Source organism: Cherax quadricarinatus, chromosome 1 (genome assembly GCF_038502225.1).
Source record: "Cherax quadricarinatus isolate ZL_2023a chromosome 1, ASM3850222v1, whole genome shotgun sequence".
Lineage (NCBI taxonomy): Eukaryota > Metazoa > Arthropoda > Malacostraca > Decapoda > Parastacidae > Cherax > Cherax quadricarinatus.
Window position 1 is genome coordinate 12,526,454 of NC_091292.1, and position 17,967 is coordinate 12,544,420.

The window sequence follows — 17,967 nt, forward strand, 5'->3', positions numbered from 1 at the left end:
GATGAAAAAAATTTTAACTTCGTGAAAAGTGTGCTGGAGGAATGTACACTTCTAAGTTAAAATGTTTTACTTTCACTATAAAATGATTGTTTTTTTTAGGTATTTCAGGCACTTTTAACTGGTTGTCTGATTATATTTTCTTCCTGCTCTCAGATCTTCGTTTACATCTTGAGATCACATCGCCAAAACTTTATTTTTTTCGATGGAAGGTTATATAAACCAAGGTTATGAAAAGTATTATGAGAGTATTGGTTTATGTAAAACTGACCAGAGGGCCCCCCTCTGGTCAGTTTATATAAATAAATTCCGTGTTATTATATTATTTTTAAAGATTCGTCGGTATTTTTCCCGGCCCGGGCCTTTTCCAAGTGGTGGCCCGGCCTTGGCTCCCTGTCTAGGGAGTGTCTGAGACCTAAGTCTTCCATGGGAGGAGGTACAAGTACCCCATCATCTTTGGGACCAACTGTCCCCAGGCCTAGCTGCTCGTAGGGAGAAGCTAGGCCTCTCTGGTCTGCCATCCCCGCCTCAAGGGGGTTATTGGGAATGACAGTCTTGTGAGCAGCAAGCTCGGGCTCAGGCACCTACCCTACCCTAAAAGGGCTGAGCATGGTGTCGATGAATTCCGTGTTATAATTTTTGAAAAGCCTCTTCTGAGCGATTTCAGACTTTCGAAACTGAGTGTATCTATGTAAAGGAAAATTCTGATTGCTATTTGGAGTGTATAAATTCCAATTTAAAAATTGCATTTTTATAATGGTATTGAATTTTTCTATTAAAATAAGTTGAATATGTCTTTTCTTAACGGCTTCAGATTACCGATGACTTTTGTGAGAAGGTTGATACCTTTTAGAGTAGGCTTCATAAGTTGAATTGTGGGATTATGTACAATAACTGGAGAATGTTTCTTCCGGTTACTTTCAAACTTTTAGTGCTGGTGTGTGTTCTCAACAGAAAATTTGCATTAATTATATGATGAATAATTTTTATTTTTACTGTTTTACAAATTAGTTTCCTTCTCATATCTGGAGTCTGTCAGTTCTGATCTCTCCTAGAGACAGACCTTGATTGATAGGGGATTCTGAAGCTGTTAAGTTTATTGAAGAAGCTTGGAAAAACTGATATGCTCGTTTTCATGAAAAAAAAAAAGAAATAGTAACCCCCTCATCCCGTCGAGTCCAGACCTTCAGAGTCCATAACTTAAGAATAAAATTTCTATACTGCTTTACATTTTAAGTGTGATAGAGTTTGGAAGATTGATTTCCGGGAGATAACTAGAGAATGCCTCTTCTGATTAGCTTTAAGCTTTCCAAGCTTGTGTGTCCTACTTAGTGAAAAGCTCGAATTGGTTTTTATCTGTGTGGATGTCGATTTGCAATTTTCCTTGAATAGGAATATTAATTTTTATACAGTAAATGGCAGTGACTGGCTGGCGATCTTCAGTACTAATACTCGACTGCATTAAAAACTTTGTCACACTCTGTACTATTTCTTTTTCATGATTTAAGAGAGAGGGGCTAGGTTATGGGAACACTTTTCATGTATACAGTGATCAAGTCACTTCTAGGAACTTTAACGTTGGAGAGTGGAATTTGTAACTAGCCAGGAATATGACGGTGTGAAGGCAGAATTCGTGTGTAAATTGAGGATTCCTGTTTGTATCCATTGATTTAGAGAACTATACCAGTCAACTGGAGGCAAGGAACTGGAGTTCAGCCTTTGTAAACATACTCCCACTGCAATGTCTCACGTACCTGGATAAACTGTGGTGTATGGAACCAATGGATATCCGTCGGGACCATCTGGCCAACGGTACATTAAGTTGCGAATGGCTTTCCTCTCCCTCAATGCTTGCCACTGTTCGGGCGTCAACATTATGTCCTTCTCAAACAGCTTCTTCCCATCCACGAAATCTGGGTTGGTGTATTCAAACCTTTCGTCCTGGGAAAGAGGAAGCTGGAGTTAGCTGTTGGCACCTCATGCGGATACGGGCTACATAGACAGGCTAGTCTAGGGAAAAATGAGAGATTATATCTTAACAGCCAAAATTAGAGAAAGTGAGTACATTGGGGCAAATAGAAGAGGTATATAGCAGATTTCGAAAGATTTTCTTTTACTTAGATGCTTGAGGATCATTTTTTGTGACCCAAATGGCTCATATTAAAGGATGTTGCGTGTGTCCACAGGGTGGGCCAAGCTTTGCAGCGACGATTGCTACTCCATCCATTACTTGATTATCTCAGTTCTCTGAATATAAAATTACAACTATTAGCATGTGGGAGTCAAGGTATAAAAGGGTGTCCTCATACTCGTAAATGTTGGTTGACGGAGACAGAAAGAGAGAGAGAGAGAGAGAGAGAGAGAATGAAATAAGAGATATTAAAGATAGCAACAACAAAAGAAAGTGGAAATACTAGCAAACAGATTCCTCAACAATAGCTACTTATCAGTCAACTTACAGGTATACTGAGCCTGGAGGCAGTTCTCTTCTTTCTGTTGTGGACCCTGACAAGTATATCTCCCCGGGGATGCCCTGCTTCCTGTTCAGAACGAAACACAAATGAGACTGCGTCATTTACACGTGCATCCTAGAGCTTAGGCGAAGGTATAGGCTTATACTGGTCTTTAAGTCCAAATTTAAATGCGTATCACAGAGTGCAAATGATATATATATATATATATATATATATATATATATATATATATATATATATATATATATATATATATATATATATATATATATATATATCACTTAGATGAATGTTTCAATAATAACCCCACATGAAGACAGAAGCTCAGGGAATTAACTGGATCTCAGAAGGGGATCGAAATATACAGATCAATTAATCCCCTGAGTTTCTTTCTTCACGTTACTTATTACTGAGCACTGACAAGTGCTTATTACACTTTAGTTATTCATACGAATTTTTATAGGTATGTATGTATTTAACCCCGAGATAAGTTGTAATGAAGTACAGTGTTATATTTTAGTTAAATCATTATCCAAGTTGACCTTGAGGTGTCTTCCTTGCTGTGTGTGTGTGTGTGTGTGTGTACACTGGCACGTACTTACCGACAAAGTTACCTGATGCATGATGATTGGTGGTCGAGTAGTTTCTGTGTCCTGAAGAAGAGGAAATATTATGTACTGTAATGTATATTTGTCCCGACGATTATGTCAAGGCGCTGAAACATTTTAAATTGACTAAAAAATAATTGTTTTCAAAAGAATTAATGTATGAAAATTAAACCTGCATGAGTATTGCAACCCAGGAGTCCCAAAAGCCTGTTACCCTGGGTGTAAAGGGAGCAAAATAAACACAGCAGAAAAACTTTTGACATGTATTATCCTTCACCAATGTAGAACAGAAGTATGTACAATATATACACTATGTACAACAATAGGTATTAGTGCACTCCACGGTAAGCAAGGCAGAATAGAAGCCACTAGAGAGCAGACCGTGCTTCAACCAGCTCTAGAATGGGAATGACAAGGGCAGACAGGTGAGTGGTACCCACAACACCTCTGCGATTGCCAAAACCATCTGCTCATTGGCTGGAACCTGGGTACTGACTGAACGACGGGGCCCCATCATCAACCCTTAGTACCCGGTTCACTGGATGGGGGAGATAGCCTTTCAATGAGGGTGTGTACGTGCGCCGAATAAAGGTTACGTACTCTTTGCATGCCACAGTACGAATTTTTAAAATTTTACACAGTATGTGGAATATATAATTCCAGGTATGAGAATTATTTTCTCCCTATAATTCATACTTCTATGCATACCCATAAATTTACATGGAAGATTATGCAGTCATTATCTGACTTGATATTCAACAACATAAATACTGAAAATTAGACACATGTGCAAAATCTGGGTATCTTTATTGTATATAAATTCAAGAATTTGTATTGATAAAGCCACTGGATGGCGAAACGTCTACAATAAAGATACCCAGATGTTGCACATGTGTCTAATTTTTATCTTGTCGTATTGTACACCATTCATGAACAACAAAAATACTGTCGTATAGTGAATATCTTACAAGAAATGTTATACTTATATTAATTTTATGGTGTTTCCTTCGCATGTTGACAGATAATCGGAAGTCAAGTAGACAACTTCAGTGGTCTGTACATAGTGTGTTTATATAGAATTGTGGAATCATTAAATGTATATTATTGAAAATAAATGGCATTAAGAAAATCACCACAACCAACCAACCAACAGTCCAGCTAAACAACCAACCAATCAACAAACCAATCAACCATATATATATATATATATATATATATATATATATATATATATATATATATATATATATATATATATATATATATATATATATATATATATATATATATATATATATATATATATATATATATATATATATATATATATATATATTCTTCACTTGTCAGTCTCTTGTTTTACAAACCTACGTTCTAACTTTGAAATCAAAGTGGATGGGCCTCCTGTTCCCTTTTCCTCCTCCTCTTCCTCCTTCTTACCTTATTCTTTTTTTAAATTTCTATCTTTCCCTGATCTTCCTTCCTACCTCTTTACTATATATACCATGATCACACAGCCTTGTATCCTTGTCAGCCATACGAATTCATTCATCAATGTGTGTGCCAGTGAGCTTTAGGTAAAACAGATTTAGAAACCTTTGTCACTTCCTAACTTCCTATTAAGAGGGATGTAAGACACCAGAGAACAAGCAAATATTTCCCCCATGACTGTCACAAGACTGACTGTATAGAAATATCGTACCTGAGCGCAAGTGACTGCTGCCACACGATTGGTCCACAAGAGGGTATCGTATGTGAGCACAAGTGACTGCTACCACACGATTGGTCCACAAGAGGGTATCGTATGCGAGCATAAGTGACTGCTTCCACACGATTGGTCCACAAGAGGGTATCGTATGTGAGCACAAGTGTCTGCTACCACACGATTAGTCCACATGAGAGTAACGTACCTGAGCACAAGTGACTGCTACCACACAATTAGTCCACATGAGAGTAACGTACCTGAGCACAAGGGACTGCTGCCACACGATTTGTCCACAAGTGGGTATCGTATGTGAGCACAAGTGACTGCTACTACACGATTGGTCCACAAGAGGGTATCGTATGTGAGCACAAGTGACTGCTACCACACGATTGGTCCACAAGTGGGTATCGTATGTGAGCACAAGTGTCTGCTACCACACGATTAGTCCACATGAGAGTAACGTACCTGAGCACAAGTGACTGCTGCCAAAAGAGTGACCACAGTCATAAGCAAACACACTCCCGGGACCATGTTAACTAGTCAGACGCTTATGGACATCTGATGGTGACGGTCTATGTCTCCTTCCAACTTATATATTCTCGCTGCCTTCCCTCTCCACAGCCATGTCTGCTAACACGCCCGAAGGATCGTCTCTAGTGTCACATATTTTATAAATGAATATGCATTATTCCTCTGACAATGTTTATTATGAGAAGGAATTTCTTTTATTCAAAATTATTCTATATATAAGAGAGCAAGAGTATATTGTATTAGCGCAGTCACTTTCAATTTCCAATTTTCTCTAGATGCGTCTGCACCCAGAGTTTATTTCCTCATTTACTAAAAGCGTAAAATTAACATCCTGTGAAAATGTTCATGATTGATACCGTTCACCTCCACAAACTTTATGTTATACTGGCAATGATAAATGATTCCAGCTTCATACAAAATTAGTACCAAGTGCCCATTGACGCTGCCATTGTCTGCTCCATTTCATAATCGTGATTTAATTAATAGTTTCATAGGGAAGCTCCAAGCCCGTACGGGATCATACAGCGCATGCATAATTTGAGTCAATTAGTTTCGATCCAAGGAAAAATTAATTTAGCAACAATTCACTGAATCAAGAGCCCTTCACCTCAACATTCCTCCTTATACTACCTATGGTTTATGCCTAGTGTTCATAATTTGCAAAAAAAAAAAAAAAAAAATTCACGTTTGTTTTCTTCCAGTCAACACTAATTATTATTGAACATTAAAATGGTATAAAATACCGACAGGTTGTTAGGTAAGACACAAATGCAACAGTTAGGTATCTTTATTATGAAACGTTTCGCCTACACAGTAGGCTTCTTCAGTCAAGTACAGAAAAGTTGATAGAAGCAGAAGATACTTGAAGACGATGTAATCAGTCCATCACCCTTAAAGTTTTGAGGTGGTCAGTCCCTCAGAAAGAAGCGCTAAACCACAAGTGTTATACAGCGTAATCAGTCAACACTAAAAGCACTGCGCTGCGGCGATTCTAAAGAACAGGAAGAAACATTGTTGCCCGGCTGGGTTACCTGTACATCCCGGGGAAGATTCAGTGACCTGTGTTTAGCAAACTTTATTTCCAAACAACTTACATGTGCAAGCTGAGGCACCTTTATGTGAGAGAGACAGACACAAGGAAGACGTAAGGGAGACTAGAAGATAAAGTGGGTGTCAAGGGGTAATGGAAGATGAGGGAGAAAACAGAATGAGAGGAAACACAGGAAGAACAGACTGGGGAGGAGTTGTGATAATTGAATTTCTCTTTGGTTCAGCATCAGATCAATTATGAAGAAGAAACAAACTTCATAATGATATTAATAAGACTAGAAAGGAGACAGATATATATGCTGTACTTCTGTAAACATAACGCTTTATATATTTTTTTTTATTCGCCGGTACTCTCCCGGCCCGGGTCTTTTCCAAGTAGTGGTGACCCGGCCTTGGCTCCCTGTCTGGGGAGTGTCTCGAGACTTAAGTCTTCCATGGGAGGAGGTACAAGTACCTCGCTTTATAGCTGTCGGCTATTATATATAGATTTAGAAGTCTCATCAGCTTTACTCTGTTATAATAATAATAATAATAATAATAATAATAATAATAATAATAATAATAATAATAATAATAATAATAATAATAATTATTATTATTATTATTATTATTATTATTATTATTATTATTATTATTATTATTATATTAGCATTTTTTGGTTTATTAATGCTTCACGGTATTACAAATATTATTAAAGTTCATATAATCATATAATTCATATAATCATCAAAAGTTGCACGTGTGTGTAATATCATTATAATTTATGTAACAACTAATAACATTACCATTATTGTTGTCATAACTATCATTACAATTATTTAAGGGTGAATAAAGTGTTAAAACGACAACATCAGATTACAGTAGTAGTGGTATATATTGACCTCTGACCTGCCTGAGCTTTGTACAGTGACAAATAAGTTGTGATAATATATATATATATTATTATCAAACAGCTTCAGGGAGAATCTTGAGTCTTCCCTGAAGCAAGTTTATTCTTTTCTCTGAGGATGAGGGTCCCCAGGACAGTTCTAGAGGTGGTACCTCCCTATATATATATATATATATATATATATATATATATATATATATATATATATATATATATATATATATATATATATATATATATATATATATATATATATATATATATACACACACACACACACACACACACACAGTCCGAATTAATAGCGTGCACCTGCATTTGTTGAATAAATTTATCATTGTTGGAGACTAACAATAATATTTCACGTTTACAGGATACATACACTGAGAGGTGTGTTTTTCTCAGCATACATATCCTGAGAATTTACTAGAATACCTTATTTTAGTGATTAAAGTAATATTGTCTGGTGGTGAAGAAATTATCCTGCAGCCTCAATGACCCTAGTGTAGTCGACAGGTATTAAACCCCATTAACCAACCAGTCAGTCATGTTTGACTAGCGGTACCATTAAAGAAAATGTTTCGGTATAAACGATGATGATAAAATCGGTGTCATTAGTCAACTAGGTAATGAGTTCCAAACGTTCATCAGGAGTGAACTTAATCTGGGTTACTTAGGTAAATGTTACTTTTGCTCGGGTAGATGTTGATGCCCTGAGATGTCCCGTCATAATTTCGGAACAGGACATGTAAGCGACATGTCAGAATTTAAATATCTTTTCTGAAATGTATAGGAAGATATTTTGAAAGATGTGCTTCATAATAGTGCGTGTTTTTTAAATGTTTCAATACAGGGGATTACATCATGTATGCTCCAGCACTCATCGCAAAAAAAAAAAAAAAAAAAAAAGTGAAAATGCTGGTTTTGCAATATTTACTTCATACATGCTCCAGTATTTCTGCTGATGAATAACATGTATGAACAATACCTGGGAATATTTATTATGATGTTTTACGCCAGCCATTACAAAAGTTATTTAAAGTTGTTGAGCATGGAGACAATAGGAGATAAGGTAGTACTCAGTCCATACACACACACACACATACACACACACAGTAAGTGAGGCCTAGTGTTACATAATGGAACGTAATTTTAAGCACACAAGACAGTGCACAGTGGGAACCAAGCGATCGGGCACATATGTAGTACATACGTGGGTAGTAAAGTCTAGCTTACATAAACACACACACACACAAACACACACACAGGAACAAGCGGTCAGGCACTTGTAAAAGCTGTAGTACACATGCACACACACAAACATACACAGGATTTTTACACCTTCCTGTGAACTGACCTGATAACCCTCCTCCCTCTAACATTCCACTATCCACTATCCCCCCCCCTCTCTCTCTCTCTCCACCTATCTTTCCCTATCTCTCTACCTATCTCTCTCTCTACCTATCTCTCTCTCTCTACCTATCTCTCTCTCTCTACCTATCTCTCTCTCTCTACCTATCTCTCTCACTGCCTATCTCTCTCTCTACCTATCTCTCTCTCTACCTATTTCTCTCTCTACCTATCTCTCTCTCTCACTACCTATCTCTCTCACTACCTATCTCTCTCTCTACCTATCTCTCTACCTATTTCTCTCTCTACCTATCTCTCTCTCTCCCCTCTCCCATCCCTCCCCTCTCCTATCTCTCCCCTCTAACATGTCTCCCTTCTCCCATCTCTCCCCTCTAACATCTCTCCCCTCTCCCATCTCTCTCCTCTAACATCTCTCCCCTCTCCCATTTCCCATCTCTCTCTCTCTCTCTCTCTCTCTCTCTCTCTCTCCTCTCCTCCCCTCTCTCTCCCCCTCTCCTCTCTCTCCCCTCTCTCTCTCTCTTCCATCTCCCCTCTCTCTCCCTTCTCCCCTGTCTCTCCCCTTCTCCCTCCCCTCTCTTTGCCCCCTTTTTTATATTTTTTTTTTTTTCTCTCTCTCTCTCTCTCTCTCTCTCTCTCTCTCTCTCTCTCTCTCTCTCTCTCTCTCTCTCTCTCTCTCTCTCTCTCTCTCTCTCTCTCTGTCTGTCTCTGTCTCTGTCTCTGTCTCTGTCTCTGTCTCTGTCTGTCTCTGTCTCTCTCTCTCTCTCTGTCTCTCTCTCTCTCTCTCTCTCTCTCTCTCTCTCTCTCTCTCTCTCTCTCTCTCTCTCTCTCTCTCTCTCTCTCTCTCTCTCTCTCTCTCTCTCTCTCTCTCTCGCTCTCCCCCTTCTCCCTTCTCACTCTCCCCCCTCTATCTCTCCTACCTTTCCCTTCCCTCTCTTTCCCTCTCTCTCTCTCTCTTGCTGTCTCTACCCTTTTCCCTTCTCACTCTCCCCCTCTCTCTCTCCTTCTACCTTTCCCTTCCCTCTCTTTCTCTCTCTCTCTATCACTCTTTTCTCTTTCAAAAAAAGAAAAAAGAAAGGGAAGAAAACGGAAAAAAGTAGGAAAAAAAAAGAAAAAATGGTGGGGACTCGTAGGAACCAGGGATCAGATGAGAATGGCTCTGGTAGTGAGGAGTGGATGGAGGAGCAGTGGAAAAGGATGGAACAAGAGTGGGAGAGAAAATTGGGAGAACTTTTTGAAAAAATGGAGAAAGGGCTTTCTGTAAAATTGGAAAAGAGGTTGGAGGAGGAGAAGAAGAATTGGGAGGCACAAGTCGAAACTGCAGTAGCCAGGATAAGGGTCCTAGAAGATGAGGTAAACAGGCTGAAGCAAGTTACAGGGGCATTGACCAGATAAGACACAGCATAAGAAGCTGATAGGCCGAACAGGAAGGAGATATGAATTATGCTATGGTCATAACAGCCTGCCAAGAAGGGCCAAGGAGTGAAAGGGGAGAGCAGCTGGGTGCAGATGGAGAGGGTGATAGGTCAACTGCAGAGGCACAACCATGCTACCAAGAGCTACTGGAAAAAACAAGTGAGAAAATGACCACGTACAGACAGGAACCAGAGTCACAGAAGGAGAGGCAATGGGAGGAGGAAAGGGCAAAATCAGTGTTTATCCATGGGCTTCAGGAGAGAGAGGAAAGGACACACACTGAAAGACGCCAGGTAGAAAGAAAGGAGATTGAGAACATCATCACAGAAATAGGTGAAGAAGACATGGACGAGATTGTAAATTTTCAGAGAATAGGGGGGTACTTGAAGGGGAGAAAACGACTAATCAAGCTGATTCTTAGGATAGAAACAGTGCGGAACAGGCCTCCAAGAGAAACCACGGTTGAAGTACTCGGCAGAGTACAAGAGGGTGTACCTAGACAGAGACAGAATACAAACAGAATGACAGCAGCTGAGGGAGAGGACAAAAAAGCGAGAGGAGCTAGGAAAGGAGACAAGGACGAAACCAGCAGAGATCAATCAGAGCAGGACAGAGCAGCAAGGGCAAGCACACACAGAACTATCCTCAGAACCCCACAACCTATCACACCTTCCCAACACAAACTACAATCCATACTCACAGCTTCCACCCAACACCCACAGTATACTATCAGGTCTCCCACTCTCACAGGCCCCCCAAACCACAGAGTTGGAGAGGAAACTGAAGGTATGGTACACAAATGCTGATGGAATAACAAATAAGTGGGAGTGGCACGAAAGAGTCAAAGAGGCATCACCGGACATCATAGCTCTCACAGAAACCAAGCTTACAGGTATGATAACAGATGCCATCTTTCCAATGGGATACCAGATCCTGAGGAAAGACAGAGGGAACAGGGAGGGGTGGAGGAGTGGCACTGCTGATCAAAAACCGATGGAATTTTGATGAGCTGGAGAGAGGAGACAGCAGAGAAACAAGTGATTACATAGTGGGAACGCTTCACTCTGGAGGTCCCAAAGTTGTAATTGCAGTGATGTATAACCCACCACAGAACAGCAGGAGGCAAAGGCAATAGAACAATAGAGCGATGGTTGACACACTGGCTGCAGTGGCCAGAAGAGCTCATGCATGCAGGGCAAAGCTCCTGATCATGGGTGACTTTAACCGCAAGGAAATCGATTGGGAGAACTTGGAGCCACATGGGGCCAAGATACATGGATGGCTAAGATGATGGAGGTGGTACTGGAAAACTTCATGTACCAACACGTAAGGGACACTACAAGAGAGAGAGGAGAGGATGAGCCAGCAAGACTGGACCTAGTATTCACCTTGAGTAGTGCAAATATTGAGGACATCACATATGAAAGACCCCTTGGGACCAGCGATTATGTGGTTTTAAGCATCGAATACACAGTAGAGCTACAAGTGGAGGGGGAAGCAGGAAGGCCAGGGCGAATGAAGCCAAACTACAAGAAAGGGGACTACACGGGAATGAGGAACTTTCTGAACGGGGTTCAGTGGGACAGAGAACTGGCAGGGAAGCCAGTTAATGAGATGATGGAATATGTAGCAACAATATGCAAGGAGGCTGAGGAGAGGTTTGTACCCAAGGGTAACAGGAATAATGAAAAAGCCAGGATGAGCCCATGGTTCACCCAAAGGTGCAGGGAGGCAAAAACCAAGTGTGCTAGGGAATGGAAGAAATATAGAAGGCAAAGGACCCAGAAGAATAAGGAGAGCAGTCGTAGAGCCAGAAATGAATATGCACAGATAAGAAGGGAGGCCCAACGGCAATATGAAAACGACATAGCAGCAAAAGCCAAATCTGACCCGAAGCTGTTATACAGCCACATCAGGAGGAAAACAACAGTCAAGGACCAGGTAATCAGGCTAAGGAAGGAAGGAGGAGAGACAACAAGAAATGACCGTGAAGTATGTGAGGAACTCAACAAGAGATTCAAAGAAGTGTTCACAGAGGAGACAGAAGGGGCTCCAGAAAGATGGACAGGTGGGGTACACCACCAAGTGCTGGACACAGTGCACACAACCGAGGAAGAAGTGAAGAGGCTTCTGAGTGAGCTAGATACCTCAAAGGCTGGATAACATCTCTCCATGGGTCCTGAGAGAGGGAGCAGAGGCGCTATGTGTACCCCTACCAACAATATTCAATACATCTATCGAAACAGGGAGATTGCCTGAGTCATGGAAGACAGCAAATGTAGTCCCAATCTTTAAAAAAGGAGACAGACATGAAGCACTAAACTATAGACCAGTGTCACTGACATGTATAGCATGCAAAGTCATGGAGAAGATTATCAGGAAAAGAGTTGTGGAACACCTAGAAAGGAATGATCTCATCAACAGCAGCCAACATGGTTTCAGGGACGGGAAATCCTCTGTCACAAACCTACTGGAGTTCTATGACAGGGTGACAGCAGTAAGACAAGAGAGAGAGGGGAGGGTGGATTCATTTTCTTGGACTGCAAGAAGGCGTTTGACACAGTTCCACACAAGAGATTAGTGAAAAAACTGGAGGACCAAGCAGGAATAACAAGGAAGACACTACAATGGATCAGGGAATACTATCAGGAAGACAGCAGCGAGTCATGGAACTTGGTGAGGTGTCAGAGTGGGCGCCTGTGACCAGTGGGGTCCCACAGGGGTCAGTCCTAGGACCAGTGCTGTTTCGGGTATTTGTGAATGACATGACGGAAGGAATAGACTCCGAAGTGTCCCTGTTTGCAGATAACGTGAAGATGATGAGAAGAATCCATTCGACTGAAGACCAGGCAGAACTACAAAGGGATCTGGACAGGCTGCAGACCTGGTCCAGCAATTGGTTCATGGAGTTCAACCCCACCAAGTGCAAAGTCATGAAGATTGGGGAAGGGCAAAGAAGACCGCAGACGGAGTACAGAGACTACAAACCTCACTCAAGGAAAAAGATCTTGGGGTAAGTATAACACCAGGCACATCTCCTGAAGCGCACATCAACCAAATAACTGCTGCAGCATATGGGCGCCTAGCAAACCTCAGAACAGCATTCCAACATCTTAATAAGGAATCGTTCAAGACCCTATACACCGTTTACGTTAGGCCCATATTGGAGTATGCGGCACCAGTTTGGAACCCACACCTAGCCAAGCATGCAAAGAAACTAGAGAAAGTGCAAAGATTTGCAACAAGACTAGTCCCAGAGCTAAGGGGTATGTCCTATGAGGAGAGGGTAAGGGAAATCGACCTAACGACACTGGAGGACAGGAGAGATAGGGGGGACATGATAACGACATACAAAATACTGAGAGGAATTGACAAGGTGGACAAAGACAGAATGTTCCAGAGATGGGACACAGCAACAAGGGGACACAGTTGGAAGTTGAAGACACAGATGAATCACAGGGATGTTAGGAAGTATTTCTTTAGTCACTGAGTAGTCAGGAAGTGGAATAGTTTGGAAGCGAAGTAGTGGAGGCAGGATCCATACATAGCTTTAAGCAGAGTTATGATAAAGCTCACGGTTCAGGGAGAGTGATCTAGTAGCAACCAGTGAAGAGGCGGGGCCAGGAGCTAGGACTCGACCCCTGCAACCTCAGCAAGGTGAGTACAATTAGGTGAGTACACACACACACACACACAGCAGGAGAACAAGGGAAGAGTATGATGTGCGCAATAGGGCAATGGTGGATACAGTAGCTGAAGTGGCCAGGAGGGCTCATATGGGTAGGACAAAATTGCTTATAATGGGGGATTTCAATCATAAAGAGATTGACTGGGAAAACCTAGAGCCACATGGGGTACCAGAAACATGGAGGGCTAAGATGTTGGAGACTGTTTTGGAGAACTTCATGCATCAACATGTTAGGGATACAACCAGAGAGAGAGGAGAGGATGTTGCAGCAAGGCTGGATCTCATATTCACCTTGAATAGTTCAGACATAAGGGATATCACCCACGAAAGACCCCTTGGCGCTAGTGATCATGATGTCCTGAGTTTTGAATATTTTGTTGAGTTAACAGTGGAGAATGCAGCAGCACGAGAACAAAGAGAGAAACCTAACTTCAAAAAAGGGGATTACATTGGAATGAGAAGTTTCTTGCATGAAGTGCAGTGGGAAAGAGAACTAGATGGAAAGACAGTAAATGAAATGATGGAAATAGTCACCACTAAGTGCAGGGAGGCAGAGGAAAGGTTCATACCAAAGGGCAACAGAAAAAATGGTAAGACCAGAGTGAGCCCATGGTTTAATTGGAGGTGTAAAGAGGCCAAAGCCAAGTGTGCGAGAGCATGGAAAAGGTATAGAAGGCAAAGGACTCAAGAAAACAAGGAGCTGACCAGAAGAACCAGAAACGAATATGCAAGGATAAGGAGAGAGGCCCAGAGGCAATACGAGAACGACATAACATCAAAAGCCAAATCTGAACCAAAGTTGTTATACAGTCACATTAGGAGAAAAACAACAGTCAGGGACCAAGAAGTGACCAAGAAGTATGTGATGAATTAAACAAAAGATTTAGATTGTGTGCTCTCGTACCCTGATCCCTCGCAGGATCATATGGAACCTGATCCATCGCAGATTCATATGGACCCTGATCCATCGCAGAATCATATAAACCTGATTCCTCGCAGGATCATACAGGCCCTGAGCCCTCACAGGATCATACGGGCCCTGAGCCCACGCAGGATCATACGGGTCCTGATCCCTCGCACTATCATACAGACCCTGATCCCTCGAAGGATCATACGGGCCCTGATTCCTCGCACAATCATTACTGACCATGATCCCTCGCAGGATAATACGGATACTGTTCCCTCGCAGGATAGAGGGAGGGGTCCCTCCCAGTGATAGAGGGAGAGAGTTGTCCCTCCCAGTGATAGAGGGAGAGAGTTGTCTCTCCCAGTGATAGAGGGAGAGAGTTGTCCCTCCCAGTGATAGAGGGAGAGAGTTGTCCCTCCCAGTGATAGAGGGAGAGAGTTGTCCCTCCCAGTGATAGAGGGAGAGAGTTGTCCCTCCCAGTGATAGAGGGAGAGAGTGGTCCCTCCCAGTGATAGAGGGAGAGAGTTGTCCCTCCCAGTGATAGAGGGAGAGAGTTGTCCCTCTCAGTGATAGAAGGAGAGAGTTGTTCCTCCCAGTGATAGAGGGAGAGAGTGACCCCTCCCAGTGATAGAGGGAGAGAGTTGTCCCTCTCAGTGATAGAAGGAGAGAGTTGTTCCTCCCAGTGATAGAGGGAGAGAGTGGTCCCTCCCAGTGATAGAGGGAGAGAGTGGTCCCTCCCAGTGATAGAGGGAGAGAGTGGTCCCTCCCAGTGATAGAGGGAGAGAGTGGTCCCTCCCAGTGATAGAGGGAGAGAGTTGTCCCTCCCAGTGATAGAGGGAGAGAGTGGTCCCTCCCAGTGATAGAGGGAGAGAGTGGTTCCTCCCAGTGATAGAGGGAGAAAGTGGTCCCTCCCAGTGATAGAGGGAGAGAGTTGTCCCTTTTTTTTTCCTTTTTTTACACAGGGTTTGACAAGGTTAAGGATCCCTAGCTGTATTGAAAAGCTATTTACAGGTTAAGGATTCCTAACTTTATTGGCAAGCTAAGAGCTGTTACCTACATCAACTCATTTGAAAGCATTTTTATTGTTATGAGACATACAAGTAGGGAACAGGATGAAGTTGGAGCCATCTGTGGGCCAGCATTTTCATTTGATCAACTGACTTTATCTCGTTGACATCATTATGCTGTACAAATGTGTTCCATACTCGAGTCGTCCTGGGTATATATGATCTCAGATGGAGTGATGTTCTGGAGAAGGGTACAGCCAGAGTGAAGTTGCTACTTTCTGCCCGTCTTGTGGCATAAAAGCTTGTTTCACGCTGTCATCGAAGTGGATCCAAGTGTGGTATTTTGACAATATTGGCCTTGTACATAACAGTAAGGCCACCCACATCCCTCCTGTGTTGAAGGCTCTGCTGAAATGACAGATCTATCCAGGATGGGTCCAGGCGAGAGATGAGACGTCTTGCTCTGTTATCTACTCTGTCAAGCAGTGGCAGATGAGAGGGGGGCAGGCAAACCAAGAAAGTGGAGCATACTAAAGGTGTGAGCGTACTTGTGCCTCGTACAGAATCTTGCAACCCCTACTGTCAAGCAGATGCGAGATACGGCGAAGAGAGAGTTGTCTCTCCCAGTAATAGAGGGAGAGTGTGATCCCTCCCAGTGATATAGAGTGACCCCTCCCAGTGATAGAGGGAGAGTGTGGTCCCTCCCAGTAATATAGAGTGACCCCTCCCAGTGATAGAGGGAGAGAGTGGTCCCTCCCAGTGATAGAAGGGTAGAATGGAGTTGGAACCTAATATGTTTCCAATGATACTTCCTGATCAGCCATGTTGTGGTGATTATTACCTGAATAACTCTTTTATTTTTGTGAAGAGATTATTCCATGTGAGCTTAACTCTCTGAGTATCTTCACTATTAAGGTTATTATTAGAAAAAAAAAAAGATATACAGTGACTGGATTCTTCCAGTTCGTGGATTCGGGAGGATTCAAACGGATTTCGCTGGATTCAGGCGGATTCAAACGCTTTTCGTGGAAATAAAACCGGATTCGTGTGGATTCAAATGGTTTCGTTGGAAATAAAACCAAATCGGAAGAACTGTTAAAAAAAATTAAAGGCGTTGGGGAATTATAGACTAGCAAGGTAAGAGAGTTGTCCAGTATTGTAAGAGGACCATTACCATGAAGATCTGTGTAGTCTGCAGAAAGGGTAAAGGACAAAGTCAGGCCTGGATTGCTTGTCATCTGTGTGGTCAATGGTCCCATAGTATATGCAGGGATTTTAAACTAGTGGCCACACTTGACATAAACTCAGAGAGATGTTTCTGGGTCTCCCCAAACGAGATACACTTGTATGAGGAAATGACATCTATATTAAAAGACAAGAACACCAATAAAACATCCTTCTTGAAAGACATGTCAGCATGGAATGACAGCTGGGTAAAAAAGATGGATGGTAGGGACTGGACTGTTTTCGACAGTGCTCCTGAGGGGGCTAGTGCTGTCCTGGACGACAGTGCTGAGGGTGCTAGTGTTGTCCTGGAGGAAAGTGCTCCAGAGAGTCCTAGTGAAGTATTAAAAGATAGAGCTCGTGAGGGTACTAGTGTTGTCATGGAGGACACTGAAGACAACCTTAGTCAGTCCACAGAGGTTCAAAATAGAGATACTTCCGGAGATGGACAAAAATGAGATGCGGCCTCAGGGAAGAGTGTCGACACACTACCAGCAAAACCTGGTGGAAGCACTGATGTCCATACAGGGGTAAAATAAATTAAGGAAACAGGAAAAATAAATGCACCAGCAGTGAACGCAGCTACAATAAATCCTAGCAAACAGAAGTACAATCTATGTAAATACTATGCCTTGGGTATCTGCAGGCACGGTATATCTGGTAAAACAGGTGGGACATGCACCGTTGACCATCCCAAAAAATGCCGCACCCACATGACAACAGGAGAGTGCAACTTCCTTTCTTGCAACTTATTTCGCCCAGAAATGTGTCACTCATCAATCCATAAAAGAAAATGCTACAAATGCATACTGCCAGGCACATCATCTAAAGGGGACTAGAAGACACAGACCAGAGGTTTTTTTACGGCCAGAAGGGAAAAAAGACTGGCAAGAAATGACAATAGTCCTACACCACCTGAAAACACTTCTGGAGCAGAGGCACGGACATTGGCCTCTACCCCAGAACAACAGATATTAGAGCCAGCAAATAAAACCTCCCTAAATTCCACCATTACGACATTTGTCTTTGCAAACATACAGGGTCTAAAGCCTTCAAAAAACAACAAAATTCCTTACATCAAGGGACTGCTCACGGAGTCAAAT

General features: G+C 42.1%; 1 protein-coding gene across 1 annotated transcript in view; it reads right to left on the bottom strand.

The window, feature by feature from the left end:
- The window catches only part of LOC128685039 (blastula protease 10-like), a 14,219-nt gene extending 11,069 nt beyond the window's left edge, over positions 1-3,150 (bottom strand). Inside the window, exons 1-3 of the mRNA XM_070094355.1 lie at positions 3,074-3,150; positions 2,457-2,537; positions 1,752-1,938 (exon numbers count right to left, since the gene is read on the bottom strand). Coding sequence (XP_069950456.1) covers positions 1,752-1,938; positions 2,457-2,537; positions 3,074-3,094 — 289 coding nt within the window. The 5' untranslated portion in view covers positions 3,095-3,150. The remainder of the gene's footprint in view (positions 1-1,751; positions 1,939-2,456; positions 2,538-3,073) is intronic.
- Between the last annotated feature and the right edge of the window lie 14,817 nt (positions 3,151-17,967).